Source organism: Acanthaster planci, linkage group LG17, assembly GCF_054643075.1.
Source record: "Acanthaster planci isolate LZ-2023a linkage group LG17, COTS_SCS, whole genome shotgun sequence".
In the NCBI taxonomy this organism is placed as follows: Eukaryota; Metazoa; Echinodermata; class Asteroidea; order Valvatida; family Acanthasteridae; genus Acanthaster; species Acanthaster planci.
The window spans coordinates 11,482,695-11,501,043 of record NC_141793.1 but is presented as its reverse complement, the minus strand read 5'-3'; the positions used below and the strand labels follow the sequence as shown (position 1 = coordinate 11,501,043).

General features: G+C 44.2%; 2 protein-coding genes across 2 annotated transcripts; both read left to right on the top strand.

Moving 5' to 3' along the window:
* The first annotated feature begins 206 nt into the window (after positions 1-206).
* On the top strand, positions 207-13,937 carry LOC110973534 (synaptic vesicular amine transporter-like). Its single transcript, XM_022224415.2, has 15 exons — positions 207-1,370; positions 6,168-6,467; positions 6,706-6,862; positions 7,102-7,160; positions 7,704-7,787; positions 8,148-8,243; positions 8,720-8,809; positions 9,139-9,246; positions 9,627-9,728; positions 10,233-10,311; positions 10,601-10,652; positions 10,904-10,967; positions 11,368-11,487; positions 11,804-11,849; positions 12,375-13,937. The coding sequence occupies exons 1-15, from the start codon at positions 1,010-1,012 to the stop codon at positions 12,577-12,579; spliced, it is 1,923 nt and encodes a 640-aa protein (XP_022080107.2). The 5' UTR covers positions 207-1,009; the 3' UTR covers positions 12,580-13,937.
* Positions 13,938-14,024: 87 nt separating this feature from the next.
* On the top strand, positions 14,025-18,148 carry LOC110973561 (uncharacterized). Its single transcript, XM_022224461.2, has 2 exons — positions 14,025-15,535; positions 15,692-18,148. Exon 2 carries the CDS (start codon positions 15,753-15,755, stop codon positions 17,226-17,228), a length of 1,476 nt encoding a protein of 491 aa, XP_022080153.2. The 5' UTR covers positions 14,025-15,535; positions 15,692-15,752; the 3' UTR covers positions 17,229-18,148.
* The last annotated feature ends 201 nt before the right edge of the window (positions 18,149-18,349 follow it).

Genomic DNA, 18,349 nt, shown 5'->3' with positions numbered 1-18,349 from the left:
GATAAAATAAAAATGATAGTTATCTTTTCTTCTCCGTGGAACTTGCTCAGAACACTCTGATAACTAGATGAGGTGTCGCATATGTTGAAATTCCATTGCAAGGCCGTGACTGATAAAATGTTATGTGTCCGTCACGGATTGTGTTGGTGTTGTTATCAGGGTGGAGATTTATACGTGCAACCACGTCACTTTTTTGCTGTGCTCGAAAGGCAACGTCCAGTCCGCCTTCTGTGAGAACGCAGCCCCCTCGTCCGTTCTCATGAAAAACGAACCGTTGATAATTGTTTCAGATTCTACCTGTAACACAATTTTATTTTCACAAGGCCATGCCGCGTGGTTTCATCGGATCGGAGATGCAACGAGAACGATTGAGGATCATTGACCTTGTCTCGATGGGTGACCGTGTCGTACTAGTTTATTCAAGAGTTTCAGAAAAACAAAATTCTCTTGTAACCAACACGGTAAATAATTACGTATATAGCTGTACATCACGGCCAAATTAATGTCCGGTGTTTGCACAGAAAGGGTAGGCCTACAACGAAGATTTCAAAACTTTGTCAATGTTTCCGATTCCAAAGCTAACCTGAGCTTTTGTTGGGTTGCAACTGAAACAAATACTGTTAACAATTTGGGAATGCCCTTCGAGTATTTCGCTAATGTGCCCTCACCTGAACTCGGACTTGAGCTCCGGTGATAAAAGTCGGCATGTGATGAGACGATTAGGAATCAGCCAATCACAGCACTGTGGAAAGTAATGACGTCATTGGAACCGTAGTTCATGTTGAGAGGCTGATCGTCCTTTGCGTAACTTTGCTGCACGATCGCATCCTTGGTACGTACGCGCGCGAGCGATGTCAGTATTATTGCTAAATTGGCAGCGCAGCGGAGGCCAACTTGGCTCGTACCGCCGAAAAACACCCCCCTAGTGTCTCCCATCACAGGTCCACCCCGCCGCTGTCGGATTTGATTAGCCTTTTGCTGATCGGCGGACGGGAACCCCCGGAGGACGATGGCCGAGGGGTCCGGAGACGTCCGAGGAAGCAAGTCAGTCGGCAAGGAGGATCCAAGCGACGATCAGCAAGGAGACGCGGCAGCTGCGCGGGCCACGAGTCTGCCAGACCAGCCACTCAGCGCCAGCGCGATCGCACAGGCGGCAATGGGCCAGCGAGGAAGGGACCGGAGGAGCGGCCGCAACGGCTCAGTCCACGGCGAGGACGGAGTGTTGATCACCACCGCCGGGTCGCCGGCCCACAACGAACAAGAGGGGAGCAAGTTGAGAGAAAAGAGGAGCTTTTGGAGGTCACGTGGCATGGTGCTTTTCGTGGTGTTCTTGGCTTTGCTGCTGGACGAAACTCTCATGACGGTCATCGGTGAGTCGAATGTCCTCATTTACTTTCATTAGTCTTTGGTGAATGAATATGCTGTCGAATCCAGAACATCATTAATACAATATCCTGCTTATAACAACAACAAAAAGTATAATAAAAAATCGTGCACGCCAAATCTTTATATTAATTGTTTTCATTTTTGATAATACAAAGTCTCTTTTAACAAGGTAATTTGGTAAGTTCCAAGGCCATGCTAAAAGGGATTTGACTTTATTTCCATGCATTGTGATCTGTGTAATTATGTAAACACGGATAAGTATTTTATCTGTGATGAACAGTCATTAATTTTATGCTTAAATTTCATGGTTTTCTTGATGTTCAAACGACCGGTGTTATCTTTAAATCCTCGTTTGCACTTAGCAGACCTTTCTGCCACGCCTCTCGGACTAAAGTGACACCTCCAAAATCCTCCTTAATCCGAGACCCAACCTTGCCTTTTTAAGCAAGCTTCTACCATGTCCGTTTTTAAGAATAATATTGATTACGAACCGGTCTAACCTTGTGCAGACCGGCGAGCTTTGTGGACCGCGGTAGGGTTACTGGGCCGGGACCACCGTACGCTTTGGCGGGGAATCTTGACATGAGACCGGACGGACCGCCCGCTGCGAGTCGCAGTGATCAGTCGAACTTAAGAATCTGAAGGATGCGACGATGTTTGCGCCGAAACAGAGATGGCCTTTTGCATTATTACTTTCAGCTCGGACTCTTAAGAAACCTACAATGAATTATTGATACATGTATATCTATCAAATTTTGAAAGAAAAAGAACCCAATTTTTTGCTATATCCTTGCACTATTTTGATGAATATTGTTATAAATTGCGAGAGTGACAAATACGAAAACATTTGCCCACGAAGACGTGAATGAATTACACATACACCTCAATATTTAATAATCGGCATATCGGCAGACAACATAGTAACAAGGACAGTAGGGGAAAGTGGGGCTGCTGGACCACTTCAGCACATTCTCGATTCTAACCACATTAAAAAAAATCCAGGAAAAGGATAAAACTACTCTTAAAACATGACCAAAACACTTGTTTATTTATTGCAAACTGCTGAAATCAATTACATTAATAAAACTTACGAATATCAACTCATTAAAAATTCATGCAAAAGTGGACCACTAGTCCCATACCTGGGGCAAGTGGACCACATCATAAAACCTTAAAACCTGAGTACGAAATGAATGTTGGAATGAGTAAATTGATAATAAAACACTGAAATTGGCAATCGTAATTATCTTAGAAGCACCAGAGTTCAATTTAGAAAGTTAATTAGAAAATTCCTATGCCTTTCCTCCAATCAGGTAATTTCTGGTTTTTGGGATGTTAAGCTAAGTTTGGAGTTAGTTGGTTTAGACATTTTTATTATCCTTCATTTCATTTCATTTTATATAATCATTTTATATCATTATATTTTTCACTTGGGCCTCAATTTATGTTCAGCTTAAACTCTGAAAAAATAAATAAAGTCGTTTAAACGCAACTGGTCAATGTCGTAACCTTCTAATCTAATTTTGTCTAAGAGTGGGCCAGTTGCCCCGATGACCCACTTACCCCCACTTTCCTCTGCAACGTTACAGTGCCCGAAGAAAAATCCACGACTGTCAAATGTGCATTTCGTATTCCGTGAAGGTCAGGTAACGTATAGCTAGTGGGGTCTCTCTCTTTTCCTTCTTAAATCTCACGTGTCCTTTTTCTCTACTCTGAAATCTTGGCCCACAAGCTAAGGAAGCCAATCCCCTCAATGTAATGTTCCTTTTCTCAGTTATGGGAACTGACCTCGGTGCCTCGACAAGCCCGCCCCCAGGCGTCTCGGCCAAACAGCAAAGTAACCCATTTCTCCGCTCTCGTTTTATATCGCCCCATTCTTGTCAACAATTCGTCAAAACAGCGCACACCTGTTCCCATATAAATGTACGCTTATGTGAACTGGCATAAGCAGGAGACGCTCTGCACTCGCAGATTACCTCGGCATTTGCTGTTACTGTGATCGAAATGTTCAAAAATGTTCAAATACATGTGTACTATGAGGTTGCATTGTGCAGTCTCAGCCCCCCCTTAAGGGCTTACAGTTTTTACAACCGGTGTTTACAAGTAGAACTTGTCATTCGTCATTGAATGCCTGTAGCACGCCTGCGTGACGTGGTTAGGCTGACAGCGACCGTCGTCTCGATTTTTTTTATTCGGGGAGATCGACAAGCTTGTTCACGGCACTGACGGGGGTGAAACCAAAGTCATCGCCAATTAGGAAGCAAATGAGCCGCATCTTATCCCGTCACAAATTAGAGACGGCTTGAAAAAACATGCCCCGCGCAAAAAAAGGTCATTTTAAGGGTATAAAAGATGAATCGATGTGTAAAATATGTGTACATGTACATCCATTTTGTATTCCGCGGTAGTGAATTTGCCTCTGTTTCACTGCATGAGGCCCTCAATCCATGAAATGGAAAGGCCGATTTTTTTTTTGTACAGGAGCTTTCTTAGACACAAGAATGACCCGAAAATACTTTGTTCATGGTCTTATCGCGGCCTTTATCACGGTTTGCGGAAAGTTTGAGATACTTTTGTTCCACGGTGTACGATACACCGTTTTCTTTGTTACACACAATGAATAATGTCGTAGTTTACAAAATGACGGCATAATCTCTCATTTTGAAAAAAGTATGGAGAATATTTGTAATATTATATTATTAAACAGGTGCAGTTATCTTGTTGAAACATTTGAAATGGTGTGTTGGTCCTAAGGAAGTTGAAATTTGCAAATATACGCTGTATCTGTCAAGAAAATTTGAGTACAGTAGCTGTAGATTTCGCTGAAAGTTTGCTCGTTTTCGTTTGCAGGTTTCTGTCGATTAAACAAACACTGTCTTTTGCAAGTGAGCGAAACAGAAAGGGGAGAAGCTTAAATGTCAAGCCACTGACCGCAGTGTCACAGTCTGGAGAGAGAAGGATTAAAAAAAAAGTAAAGGAAAGTAGAGAGGCATTACAGAATAAAAAGAGGGAACACCGCCGAAGTATTTCGGTATTATGCGGCACAATAGTTCCATCCCAGCGGGTGGGCGTCGGGACCTGACTACAGAGTGGCGACTTTGTGAAATTATATGTTTGCTTTGGAGGCCGGCCAATGGTAGAATTCTCCGCTGTTGTCTGCAGGGTTAATGCGGCGAAAATGCAAGTGCTTCGATGGTCTCTGTTGCCATTGTGCCACGCAGGTATTCGTGTGAACCAGCAAGGCGGAGATGTTGGATCGCACGGCGGACGCGAGTGATTTTGTGGCAGCCGCGCTGCTGATGAAAATATGGTGAAGTTTTGGAACTGGGCGTTCGGCCTTGAGGCAGGGCGATTTTTTTTTTAATTTGGTTGTTGTTCAAGGTGATGTCGACCATGCGTTGACGACAAGTGTTGAATGAAGTGCGGCTTGACCGACGGACTATGAAAATCAACCGTTCGCAAACACCGAACGAGTACGCTCAGTCCGCAATCGATCTCCCGTGGTCTTTCAAAATTGGCACAGAGCATGCGCAATCAAAGAACCGCGTCTCGTGCACGAAATTATCCCACGCAGTGCAGTCCTATACGAGGTCGTGAATATGGTATCCTGACGTCGTATCGAATATAGATGCGACCGTCCACAACGTGTCTTTACGGCAAACTTCAACCACTTTTAAGTTCCGCCCAATCACTGCCCGAGGAAGCTTACACATGAGGCTTCATTGATAACAGGCCTACAACACGTGACCATTAAAATGCCAGTAGATGATATCACTAATGATTGCTACCACATTATGCTTGTTTTGAACAAACGCTAGTAAGATTTTGAGTAACCGACCCAAAGTGACCGCCTCAATAAAAAAGACTCTATTTAGATGTCAATATGAGTTGCTCCAGTTCTCGTCCTAAGCTGACTTGAGATGTAGGCCTTGGTATAATTTACTTGAAAGGGTTGAACAGTTTTGATTTAGGCCAACTCAAACAACCATAAAGTCGGTCCCTTGTGATGCAGCCCTGAAAGTATGGGTCTTACGACGGTAATCCTTATCCCTCTGGCAGTTCTATGGATCTCTGAAAAATGTGATTGATTTGTAGGGACTTGTCAATAGAATTGGACCGCTTAAAATACAAGCCCAATCCGTCTGCCCTGCCCGCAGAGCCGAGCAGATTTCGAGATATGATCTAGCGTCGAGATTTGGGGCAACAACATGCTCAATTTTCACAAGTTTGTTTCGATTTTTGGTGTACTGGAAATAATGTAGAAGAATCTGGAGCTCTGTAAAGGATGACCGCGAATTCCATGCAGAATTTGTAAGAAAAATCAGAACTGATAACACAAATTAGTTTGATTGGTTTATCGTTAGTCATGTGATAAACATTTTTAAAGTTTCAAGAAAATGTAAATTACTGGTTTTGGTTTGTTTGCTTGATATTGTTGTTTGATCTATTGTCATCCTTTTGGTTGACACCAGAGCTTCCAAAAACATCATTTGGAGACCACAGCAAATCGTACCAACTCATCCGCAAACGCGGCAAATGACACATAACTTTCGGTTCACTTCACACTTTTTGTTGGATAGGCCGAAAGACTTATATAAACCAAGCTTGATGAATAAAACGCTTAGAATTACCCAGCGCTGCTATTTTGTGTTGTGGTGAAATTAACATAGGCCTATACAGTTCTCAATGCATTCTAAATGTAGGGTCTGTCTGTTAAAGTGAATAATCACTGCTTTTTACCAATACTGTCGAGTTCATCAAACTGTAATAATATCTTTCAGTTCCAATAGTTCCGGATTATCTCCTGAACCGTTGCGTCCAAGGGAGATGCTCAGGACTGAATGCATCCATCCCAGAATGCCGAGCGATGACGACGAATGCTCTAGAAGCGATCAACGAAGAATCAACGCCCCAGACGGTGCTCTCCACCGAGCCACCCCTGGTAAGGTGGACTCCAACCACTTTTTCCGCGAGCCCTGTCCACGTGGAGACGGTTACGCCCTTAGTGGGCGAGGTAACGGAATATCCTGGTGCCACTGACGTGGGTAGTGGGGTCACAAATACGTCACGTGCATCTTCAGGTATACTTCTGATCTTTTACATTACGCTACGTACATTCTTAATGGTGTGCACTTTTCATCAACGATACCAGTGTAGACACTTATGAAACAAAAAGGGTTCGTGGGTTTTATTTCCGAAAACCTGTAGATACCACACTACATGTGTGTTCTTTGACTCGCTTGTTATTGTGTAGTGACAATACAATTGGCAAATTCTATTGAAGTGAAAGGTTTTGGCATGCATTTTACCTTATCGTAGATCTGATAGCTCCGAGTACCCAGGCAGGAGAGCTAGGGGCGCCCTCTATCGAGAGCGAGTGCGAAGAGGAAATCGTTCCCAAGACTGGCATCCTGTTTGCGTCCAAGTTCATCGTGCGGATCGCCTTCAGTCCTTTCGTGGGATCTTTTGCCCACAAGTAACTATCAAGTAGATGGTTTACCTTGGAGAACTTGACTTCATTCGTCTGCGTAGTCTTGTTCTCCAAAGTAGCTCTGCCTGGTAGCGTAAGTTGGCGAACAGCCGCCATTGGTAACCAGTTGAATCAGGCCTATTCAATTTTGTTCTTTTATCTCAATGATACATAATATTTCTTCTGCTCGTTCTGTCCCAGACGAAGCACACATACATGCGGACTTTGTGATTTTTCCCTTAAAGGATTGGATTCGCCCTTCTGCTCTTGTCCGGATGTGCCATCATGATCGCATCCAGCTTCGGTCAGTTCTTGCTTCATTCTCTGTCCAATTTGTCTTTCAATCCAGCCGTTTCAGTCAGTCCAACTTCACCTATTTGGTTTCGAATCTCAACCGCTTGAGCTTACGTTTTGAGTCTTGGGTGGGCGGAGAAGAAGGGACATGTCCTCTGCGCTTTTGTCCTACATGAAAAAAACCAAACATTCCTTCTGTTGAATAGAATGTTGTTTATTTCATTATATTAGGCACAACAGAACAGTCGATTCTCCCCATGTTTCACGACTTAGTGCTCGATGACTTCAAGAAATCTTCACTCTGCATAACGCTTTGTGTTTATTCATTTTATGCTTGTCTGCTAAGAGCGCTATTTGTGCAGAAAATTAAACCCGAGAGAAGAGTAGGGATGATTTTATGATTGCAGATAAAATCTGTCAACTGCACTTCAAATCTTTCACATACCCTGTAGAGATCCCTTGTGTTGTACTAACAAGCACGCTGGTTATTAATGAACCATCCTTAAATTATGAGGTGTTTTTTTCTCTCATTGTTTCGGTTGTTGCGTGGTAGTGTTTGCTTTTGGTGTGTCGTACGAAGCGCTTCTTACCGCTCGTATCGTCCACGGAGTGGGAGCAACGCTCAACGAAATAGGAGGTACGGGCAACAGAGGTTGAAAATTAGTCTGAAAAATGTTAACACCAGCTTTCAGATCTCTCTTCTTTCATGCGTACGAAGTCCTGTACGGCGCCCTTATCAAAATCAACGGCACACGAAATGTTTGAAAATCTTTAACTGAATGCATGTTCGTGTCTGCATTGGTTTCCCCTGCCCTTCCGTTAAACTGTGATTCCGTTTAACGTCAGGTCGGCGGTTTGCAAACACTCTTGGCTGACATCTTTGGGTGAAGAGCTGGAGACTGCAACTAAATTCCCCTCTTTTCTCGTAGTCTCCTCCATGCAGAATGACCTTAATTTGTAAAATCATATTATTGTCTGCCCTTCACTTTGTCTCCAGGCCTTAGTTTGTTAGCGTACAAGTACCGGACCGACGAGCAGAAGCGAGGCTTCGCGCTAGGCCTCGCTATCGGTGGATTTGCGGCAGGAAATCTCAGTAAGCCGATTTCTACATAATAAAGAGGTCCAAAGGTTTGAGTTTTTCCGCCTTGAGCAGAAACACCCCCTCATCGGTTGAACGAACCGTGTTGGTAGCGAAGGAAACGTTGCGCGTGTATTTCGGAATCGTTTGTTAACCGGCGATGTGCAGTTCCACCAGAAAAGCCTCTGTCGCTAGGAAAATTGCGCCCTCTATTGTTCCCGCTCTGAGCGGACATGGCAACTTCAGTAGCTAGATGCCACCTGATCAAGAGTGCGTGCTTGTAACGTGGACGAGGACTAACAGACCCCGCGCTGATGCAAACTGCTAGCTGTCCATTTCCCACAGAAATGAACCTGTGAGTTTTATTACCGCCAGCCGGAACAGCCAAACTTTTATGTGCAGCCTCGCCCTAGAATTCTCAAAAATCACGTCTTTCGATTCTCAAGAAGTAAATACATTAAGCACTTTTACTCTTGTCCATTTTGCCGCAGTTGGACCTCCACTGGGCGGAATCTGCTACGACTTTCTCGGCAAAGAATCGCCGTTCCTGATCCTGGTTGGATTTTTCGTCGGGCTTGGAGGTCAGTGAAGGTTTCTCTTCATTTGTTGATATCGCAGCTGGCAAAGTCTTTCTAGTGGAAAGGGCTGGAAACGCGCCGCCAGTCCAAAGCAGGCTACAACTCCGACTCCCGTAGAAACAATTTTTGTGATAGATTTTTATTGAAGTAATCTTCGTACTGAGTATTTTCCTGAACAAAATGCACTTCAAGAATTCAAACACAATGAGACGAAGCCGAGGCAAGAATAGATTTCGTAAAAATCACTGAGACCGTGCAGAATTCGTGGGTTTAAATCTGCAAGATGCTAATGGCCAGCGTGCCTTGCGTTTTGTTTTTACCTGTCAATGTAGTTTTGGAGCTGTTGGCGCTCAATCCTCGCACCAAGCAACGCCAAGTTTTAAAGAAGGAAACTCCGCTCTACAAGCTCGTCCTTGATCCGTACATACTGGGTGCTGCCGGTGAGTTTCCTTGTCTGCAACTCACAATACCAAATGGCGAGTAAATATGTTTTCAACATGTCTGTTGGAATTTCTTCAAAACAATCACCTTGAGCAGAGACAACCCCCTTGTCGGTTGAAAAGAGCTGTGTTGGTGGGAGTGTTCATTTGTTGATAGCGATACGACCGCAACGCGTGCATTTCATAGTTGTTTGTAAACAGCCAAGTGCAGTTCCCACCAAAGGAGCCTCTGTTGCCAGGAAAAATTGCGCCCTCTCTTGGTCCAGCTTGGGGCTCATAACAATGTTGATTCAGACGTCATGCTGTTTGTTCCAAGTAGAAGAGACATAATTGCTCTGTTTTCATTTGCTACACGTTCATGAATTATCACATTGGAATAGGTGCCCTAATGATAGGGAGTGGCGTATCGGCAATACTGGAGCCTACTTTGCCCGTCTGGATGAGGCACAATATCCATCCGCCGCCCGACGCCTGGCAACTTGGTAAATATTGACGCAGCTATTTTTCCATACATAATGGTTACTTAAAGTCAAAAGAGCTGTCTGACTAGACATGACAAGACATATCTGACAACAGAGAGACCCTGCATTCGCTGTTTTGACAAAAATTACAGTTTAGTACTGATAAACACTCTTTCGACAGAGCTCTCAAATTGGCGGCACGTGACATGTTTTGTGCACGAAAATTTCTGACCATTTTCTTTTCTCAAACTAGTTCCGAGAATAACTGATGTTCGGCTCTAGGTCTAAGTTCTTGGCCGAACAGTAGTTTGTGAGCAATATTTGGAGGAGGAACCAAGTTTGACATTCCATTTGAGGAAATTTTTCCAGAATTCATGAGGAAGTTTGAGGAAACAGCGCCCTCCTTCACGCCTTTACCCTTTGTTAACCCCACTTTCTTGGTGTTGCCCCATATCGCAGATGCCGTACTATAAAAAAAAGTGGTTGGCTTTAAAAAGGTGTAGCTCGATGTTGATGTCATTTCAGGAGCTGTGTTTCTGCCCTCTGGTCTGTCTTACATCATCAGCAGCACTCTCATGGGATATCTAGGCTACAAACTCGGCAGGTAAGCATCAACTCCTACTACAGAACTATAGTGCTACAATTGAACTGTTGACTGGCGGTGGGCACCTCAACAAAGCCCCGTCTGCCAGAGCCGCATCACCATGTTGCAAACTTAATATTCATGCACGATATATTCAGATTTGTCGAGGCAAGTTACTAAACAGATGCTATAGTGCGTACCTTAGCTTATACATCTACCCACACTGTGGATCTTAACTTCCTATAGAAAAGGCCATCTCATGGTTAGGTTACTCTCTTGTATTGGTTTTGTTCGTTTCTTTTTTTGATAGGTGGTCATTGTCGCTGTTTGCTTTGGTGGCACTGGCAGCGAGTGTTGCAGCCGTAAGTATTGAAAATGGTATAGTTTGTTTATGGCGGCATTGATATTGTCCACTTCAGTTTACCGAAGGTGGGTCGAAGAATGTGAAGATTCAGTTGTAACTGAAACTGGAGATTAGGCCTATGCAGGCTCAGTTTTGTCACGTATAATGAGGACTAAGTTTTATGCCGATTGGCTAAAGTTCCGATGTGAAGGACCAGTGTGCTTAAGCTTCTTGACCTGATCAAGTTCCTGTCCTTATTTTACCGTGTAGGTTCCATACACCGACACCTTCCTGGAACTTACTGGCCCTATGGTTGGCATAGGGTTTGGCTTTGGTAAGATTTTCTACTTTCAGGCTTTCAGGCATGTCAGGAAACATGAGCGATTTACGACAAAGCTTTAAGCGGCAAAGAAAGCCGAGGCAGCTTATCCGCCTTGAGCAGAAGCACCCTAACCGGTTAAAAGGAACCATGTTGGTGGGGAGTGTTCAGTTTGTTCGTAGCGACGCCTACGCGACACATGCATCTCGTAGTTGTTCCTGAACCAGCAAAGTGGAGTTCCCACCAAAGGAGCCTCCGTTGTTTGGAAAATTGCGCCCTCTCTTTGTCTCTCTCGGAGCCCATGACTAAATGGTTAATTTTCTTTTCACTCATGCATGCCTTCATAAATTACGAAAGTAAGCCATTACAATTAGAAATCAATCAACAACAAATAGCCTGTTTCTTAAACCTTTAGGCACAGTGGACAGTACAATGACCGCCATGTTGAATTCCCGAGTTGACGTCCGCCATAAGGGGGCGTATGGGGGCGCAGCAGCCATCTCCACGTTTGCCTTTTGTCTTGGGGGTGCTATTGGTGAGTGAATGCCTTATTTGTATCGAGACATGGCCCATATTCATAAGAGGATTGTTGTTACTGATGTTTTATTTCTCTCCACATCAGTAGCTACAGGATTGTCACAAAAAGTATAAAATATGTACAGAAGGCAAGACCAGGAACACTGATTTTGCATTCAATCAAATCTGTTCTACAAATGCAAACGAAATGGATATAACTCTGATACAAGTTAAGGTCACATTCTAGCAGCCTTTATACAAGAATATCATATCACCAGGGTGGTAACGTTTAACCGTAAAGCTCTTGACAAGCATATTATGTTCTCACTTGACAGGACCAAGTATAAGTGGGTTCCTCACGAATGCCATTGGGTTTAAATGGTAAGAATATATTTTCTATATAGTAACTATAACAGTGTACTTCTCATCTATCAATATCAAAATTTTTATTGCTCCTATATACTCTAAAAAAGTCCGGGTCAGATTGACCCAGAATTGGGTCCCATTCGGTATAACCCTTTTCCGGGTCAAATTATGACCCAGAAAGGGTCAAATGTGACCCGAAAAGGGGTCACATTTTGACCCAGAAAAGGGTCATACCGAATGGGACTCAATTCTGGGTCAATCTGACCCGGACGTTTTCAGAGTGATAGTGGTTATGCGCTATGGCGGAATTGAAAGGTTAAGGCAAAGGCAAAGTAAACCTTTGTACCTTAATTGTAACGAAATCGAAATAAGCCACCAACTGTGCATAGTCTATTCATTCACACCTCTTCCTAACCTGTTTAAAATAAGATTTTACAATGGAATGTTTTCTGTTTCGGCCAATGTGGGGGGTGATTTGTTTTGGGCGAAAAGAAAGAAGGATAACTAAGGATACGTGAACTATCTTCATGATCTCTTTAGGCTTATGAGAGGCATTGCGGTCATCACCTTCATTTACGCCCCATTCTGCATCTTCCTCCGTCGCCCTGGCAACGCCAATCACAGCACCGGTGGCAACAACAACAACAACGGTTTCACAACACCTGGGACCCGGACTGACGTCACGGATGACGATGTAGACGTCATCCCCGTGCCTTCGATCTCTAGACGTCTCTCGAGAGTTTGAAGGGTCACAGTGAAAAGAACCCTCTTTCCAGTGGACTCCATGCGCATGCTTCCTAACTCATGAATATGCCAGAGGTTCATGCATTTCGTGACTGGTTCTCAACCCCGCCTTTTTAAAAAAAAAAAAAAATCATGGACAGACGAGGAAGCATTCTACCCACTTAGATAACCGGTTTGTGACATCGTTCTCACGTGCTGGATGCATCGTACGCCAAAATAATGACCATTCTAGTCTACAATCATGATTTATGATAATTATTATCCTAGCCAGAGCTTTAATAGACTGTACTACGGTTGGATTAAAGCTTCCTTGGTTCGGACAGCCATTTTCTATTGACATCCGTCATTGCCTTTAGCGTTTGGCCACTTTTACCGCTACAGCTAGGTTTTATCTAACCAGCTCACAAATTGCGCGTTCAGCCGAGATAAAAACAAAAACAAAAACGAATGAGCTTCGTCGTTTTGCATTCAAATTTAAAGGCAGGAATAGGGGCGTTATGATACAATATCAGTCACAATTTCATTGCAAAAGGCACTGGCGGCAGATAAAAAAAGTCGATAGAGGGCGATCTGTTGGCCAATGTAGGTGCTTTCGTCGTTCTCTAGAGACGGACGGGCAACTTTTTAGGAACCTTTTTGTTTACAAGGTTAAACGTCGTTTTGTATATGGACGACCGAAGTTTGCCGAAAGTCGACCGTTAGTTTTATCATTTTGTTTCATCAGTCTTAGCATGAAGTTTTTAAAACACTTTTGAATTATTCTTAAGGTTTTGTATCCATTGATTTGTCAACCAAGTTGGCAAAACTGTGCTCGTGACGTTAGAAAAGGAAGGTCTATACATGTAACTCCAAAATGCTACCGAATCTTGAACTTGATAGGATTTTATAATCATTTCGGTATATGGACAGTTGTTAAAATTGCCTCGTTAATACTGCGCTTGAGGTTTTTTGGCGGTTGTTTATCTGTAGGTAAATATTTTGTTTATATACCCACATTACATGAATTTACTTTAGAGTTTAGAAACTAAATTACAGCTCTGTATATTGTCTCATGATAATCGATTCTATTTAAGAGGATTTTGGTTGAATCCAGCTCTTTGAGCAACGATTTGTTTGGTAAAGGTTTGCAAAGCATACACACATATACTTTTGATGAATCGAGCCACCCCACATCAATTGGTCGATGAACTGCTCGACTCGCCGGCGTGTAAATGCCGGTGAAAAGCCGTTTATACACAAGTGGGTTTGGGTTTGCGAATTACGTACAGAGTTGCACTGGGTGGGAAATTTATTGAATGAACATCACTGAGGGGAGATATAAAAATAAAGAGTGGAAGTTATGTGCTTCGATACACCAAAGTTGAAAGCTTATCCAAGTTTGTAAAAGGCCGGTATCACATGACTTTGAGCCGCGTAGGCCTAACCTTTCCTCAAATTTGCTCTCACTCCGTTACATGATCACGAGCAATATGCCAGTAAATACCGTCTTTCATAGAGCCCACGTGCCACACGCTGCACTTAAAACGATGCGTTCGTAAATGAAGCCCATAGCCCTCTATCGGGGGCAGCCATCTTGCTTTTCTTAGGGGTGCACCACTACAAATAAATTCCCATAGACAGCAGTGATAAATCCCCATACTTCACAAATATTTTAAAAATACTCACAACTCTCACAGGTGTTCAGGCTGCACAGAAAAATGATGTTCCACATGTCCTCTTTCATTTTCCTTTCAATTTTCGGGGGGTTGACCAATGAATTTTTGAGAAATTTTCACCAGTAGCAGACCACCCCTAAAATGAAGAAAATGTCCCTGCCCAGAAAAGTAGCCATTTTGAAAAACCATCCCTCTGCAAAATGGCCAAATAGTGCCATTTTCGGACCCAACTGCATCCAAATTACTCAGAATTTGAAGCCCAGAGTCCGGGCCAGGGGTTCAGTGCCATATTTCTCCAATTCCTCAATTTCATGGCCCTCAGGACTCTCTAATATAGAATATTTTGAGTGTATAACTTTTATTAATAAGCTTGGCAGACATATTTCTGGCCGAATTACCAGGGTGCACCCTTAGGTAACCAAACTGAGGCTGGAAGGAAAAGAAAATAGGCTGTTCTCTTCTGTGTGGAGTTGAATTACTGCTGCCAATGTGTGTACAGGGAACAAGACAGACGTATCAGCATCGTGATCAATCCTGCATGCATGCTACCTAGTAGCACTATTATCCAAACATTTTCACGGTGTACTCTGCATGGACAATATTTTAAGTGTTTCTATACACGTAGAAGGCCTCTGTAATTATATCGTCACACTTTATGCTTTCCCCGGGTGCTCAGTGGACCGTTGGTTCCCGGCTTCATGCTTGGGAAAGAACAGCCTATAGTATGTGCACATGTATAAGTGACTAGGGCTATAGTTGCTTTGTTGCTGTCCGCTGTAATTATCGGGCGGGGAAGATAAACAGGATGTGCTCTTTGTTCGTGAATCAACTCTATACCTCTTTGCATGACTGATGCCAGCGGTCTTTTTTGTATAGTTTGCTCATCGCTTTGTGCATAGGCGTCCCACGCGCTCTCAGCGCCCATGCCTAGCCTACTGCATGAAGATGGCTTCGTGATAACTGCAGCAATGAATTATTCGAGACGAAGCTCGATGTGGAGTTCATCCTAGATTATATTGCAAACAGTGCACTGTGATCGCGTATCATTTACCTTTATGCATGACATGGTCATGTACATGCAGTGCAAAATGCAAGAGCGAAGCTACTGGCAGCCGCCACAAAGACTCGGGGGCCCGGCTGAAGTGCATGAGGGCAGCACCGTCAACGATGAATCGCATCATTGTCACATACCCCACACTTCGCGAGTCAGAACAATTTATTTGTAGCCAGCGGCCTGGCTGTCTGCTTTGACACGGTTTAACACAGCGTTCCATTTTGACTTCATACCTTGGACAACATAAGGTAAGTTTTCTGTTATTATTTATCTTTTCTTGTAACACCTAAAAAGAGTATTACTGCTCAATAAAATGATGCACCACTTGGAAACACGATGTCCCATTGCAGCACAGTTCGCTGCACGATCATTTTGTGTACACTTTGTATCTTTTCTGAATTCAGGATATTATGCTATAACCTGGATAAGTGCGGAGAGATAGGGCCAAGACTTCGTACAACCAACATGGCCGACGCCCCCGGCAATGACCCAGTGGATCTACCTTACGAATTACTCGAGGCGATATTCCAGTACCTCGGTCCAGCGGATCTGTGCAGGCTAGCCGTCTGCAGTCGTCGGTGGCGCTGCGTAGTCAATCAGGACTGCCTGTGGCGCCCTCTGTGTCGCGGAAACGGCTGGCAACACTACTACGGCGCCGAGGCAGACATCACCAAGGAGGAACCGTACGAACCGCGGCAAACGGGAGGTGGAAGCGGACCGCACGAGAATGAAGCCTTCCAAATAGACTCGATCATTGCAGAAGACAACCCGACAGGCATTGCCCGTACTTGTAAGTGGAAGGAAGTTTACTTGAAAGCGCAGCATCTGGAGTCAAACTGGGAGAATAGCCGCTGCCATGTCGCCACTTTGAAGGTTTTTGATGATGGCGGCCCTGCGCAAAAGGCACGGCAGGGCGGACGTTTATACACGCGATACGCTGACGGGGATGGCGATTTTTTCGCTCTGAGCTTCTCGGACGGTACCATCAAAGTATGGGACGTCAAGAGAGGTACATGTGCGCATGTCTTCCAGGTAGCCCTAAGTAAACAGGGAAACACGCTCAAAGTTAAACGGAACATGGTTGTTGTCGGCTGCGCGAGGGGTTTGATCCGGGCATTCAGTGTTAAAGACGGGCAGGAACTCCCCCAGATGAAAGGGCACAAAGAAACGGCAGACATCGAGTGCATCTTCTTTGACGGTGAGACGGTGGTCAGCCGAGCGGTGCGCGACGACGAGATTCGGGTGTGGGGCGTCAGCGATGGAATCTGCCGACACATCCTCGCCTCCCCTGACGGGGCCCAGCTCAGGGATGTGGATTACCGAGACCAGACTGTGGTTGCCGTTTACGGTGATAGCCACTTGCGCGTCTGGGACGCGGGGAGCGGCCGTTGCGTGCACGCGTCCACCGGCCACGGCGCCAGCTCTGGGCGCCTCCAGTCCTTGAAGCTCGGTCGGGGCATCGTGGCGAGCCTGCACCACGCCGGACCGGGCCCCAGCATGTTAGTGGTTCGCAGTGCCAAGTCCGGGGATCCCAAGTTCTCCCTCCCCGTCGGGGCATTTGTTGAACGTTCAAGCACGCCGTGGATCGACAACTGCTTCGCTAATGGCGGTTTGCTCGTGCGTGACCTTCCAGGATGGACCCACGACGGGATGTACCTCAACGCGCGCAATGGCTCAGTGCATGCGCACTACATGACCAAACTCGGATTCTTGAAGGCAGTCTTTCGTTTCCACGGCAACAGATGCGTTATAGAGGACCGCTACAACTACAAGAAAAACGACTACCTCATCTACAAGGCATGTACGGACGGTCTCAAACTACTGAGTAACGGGAATCACGGGCAAGACAGCAAACGCCTAGCCTTGTGGATGGATAATACGAAAATCGTGTTTCACAGCTTACTTGCGGACATGAACTTGTACGTTCACCATTACTGGTAAGCTGAGCCGTATATCTGGCATAGCCTACCTAATGGAGACTCCGTGGCAACTGAGATGATCACGTAGAAAAAAAACGCTTCAGGAAAGTGACTCTCGAAGCCACAACTTAGAATGTCCTTATTGTCCGAACATGCACGTCTGAGCTGTATTAGACTTATTGTCATCACGAGACACAGAATTAAACACCAAAGCAAATATCGGTGAAGCATCCATGGACATAGGCCTACTCGAAAACTGGTCTTTAACTTCACATGTGTACCACATAAAATGAACAAAGGCGAACGAAAACAAAACATTTCTATCACTTTTTATTGCGGTCCTTAAACGCCACAGTATTGTAACCTAGTTTTACGATTTAAACCGTTTTTATCTTCATAAAAAAATACCCTTAGCTATTTTATCTTGATATGACTGAAACAAAAATGTGTACGAGTGAGGGTACAACAAACGGCCAAAATTGTTTTTGGTCTTTTTTTTTCTGACTGCATTAATCTGCTGGCAAAATGGGTCCTTACAAAGTCCAAGACAAGAAAAGCTACGAAGTTAATGACACTTTTTCTAAGCCGTGACATTCACTGTAGTTCCAGCCACTTCATTGCAGACTTGTGCTTGTAGGCTTTCATAATACACTGTACCATTTTAATTCCGAATTACGAATGAAACCAAGTAATTTGTCACTTTGTTAGTTTTGAGTGCTACTGAAATTAATTCTCTTTATTGCTTAATTATTTTATTGTTTTCAAGATGAGCATACAGTGCTTATTAACATACGTTGGGTACGGGCAAAACCGTTATATAGTTTATTGTTATAAAAATGTATTTCTTAACTTTAAGTACTAATTGTATTTTAATGCACGAGAGCCGAGGCAATTTCTATGGTATACGTATGTATATAAATAGCAATTAATCAATCAATTACACCGGAAAGCCATGTCCTATCCGCTTTGAGCAGGAGCACCCCCTCATCGGTTAAGAAGAGCCATGTTGGCGGGGAATGTTTTTGTTCATGCAAACAGGATAAACTAGGCTACTAATGAGCCTCGAGCTGGACCAAGAGAGGGCGCAATTTTCTTAGCAACGGAGCTTCCTTTGGTCAGAACTGAACTTCGCTTGTTCACAAA

Excerpts from the sequence above, each read along its gene's own strand:
- LOC110973534 (XM_022224415.2), top strand. The coding sequence starts at position 1,010 with ATGGCCGAGGGGTCCGGAGACGTCCGAGGAAGCAAGTCAGTCGGCAAG. Across the intron at positions 1,371-6,167 it reads AACTCTCATGACGGTCATCG|TTCCAATAGTTCCGGATTAT; the intron begins GTGAGTCGAATG and ends AATATCTTTCAG. Across the intron at positions 6,863-7,101 it reads GTGGGATCTTTTGCCCACAA|GATTGGATTCGCCCTTCTGC; the intron begins GTAACTATCAAG and ends TTTCCCTTAAAG.
- LOC110973561 (XM_022224461.2), top strand. The coding sequence starts at position 15,753 with ATGGCCGACGCCCCCGGCAATGACCCAGTGGATCTACCTTACGAATTA.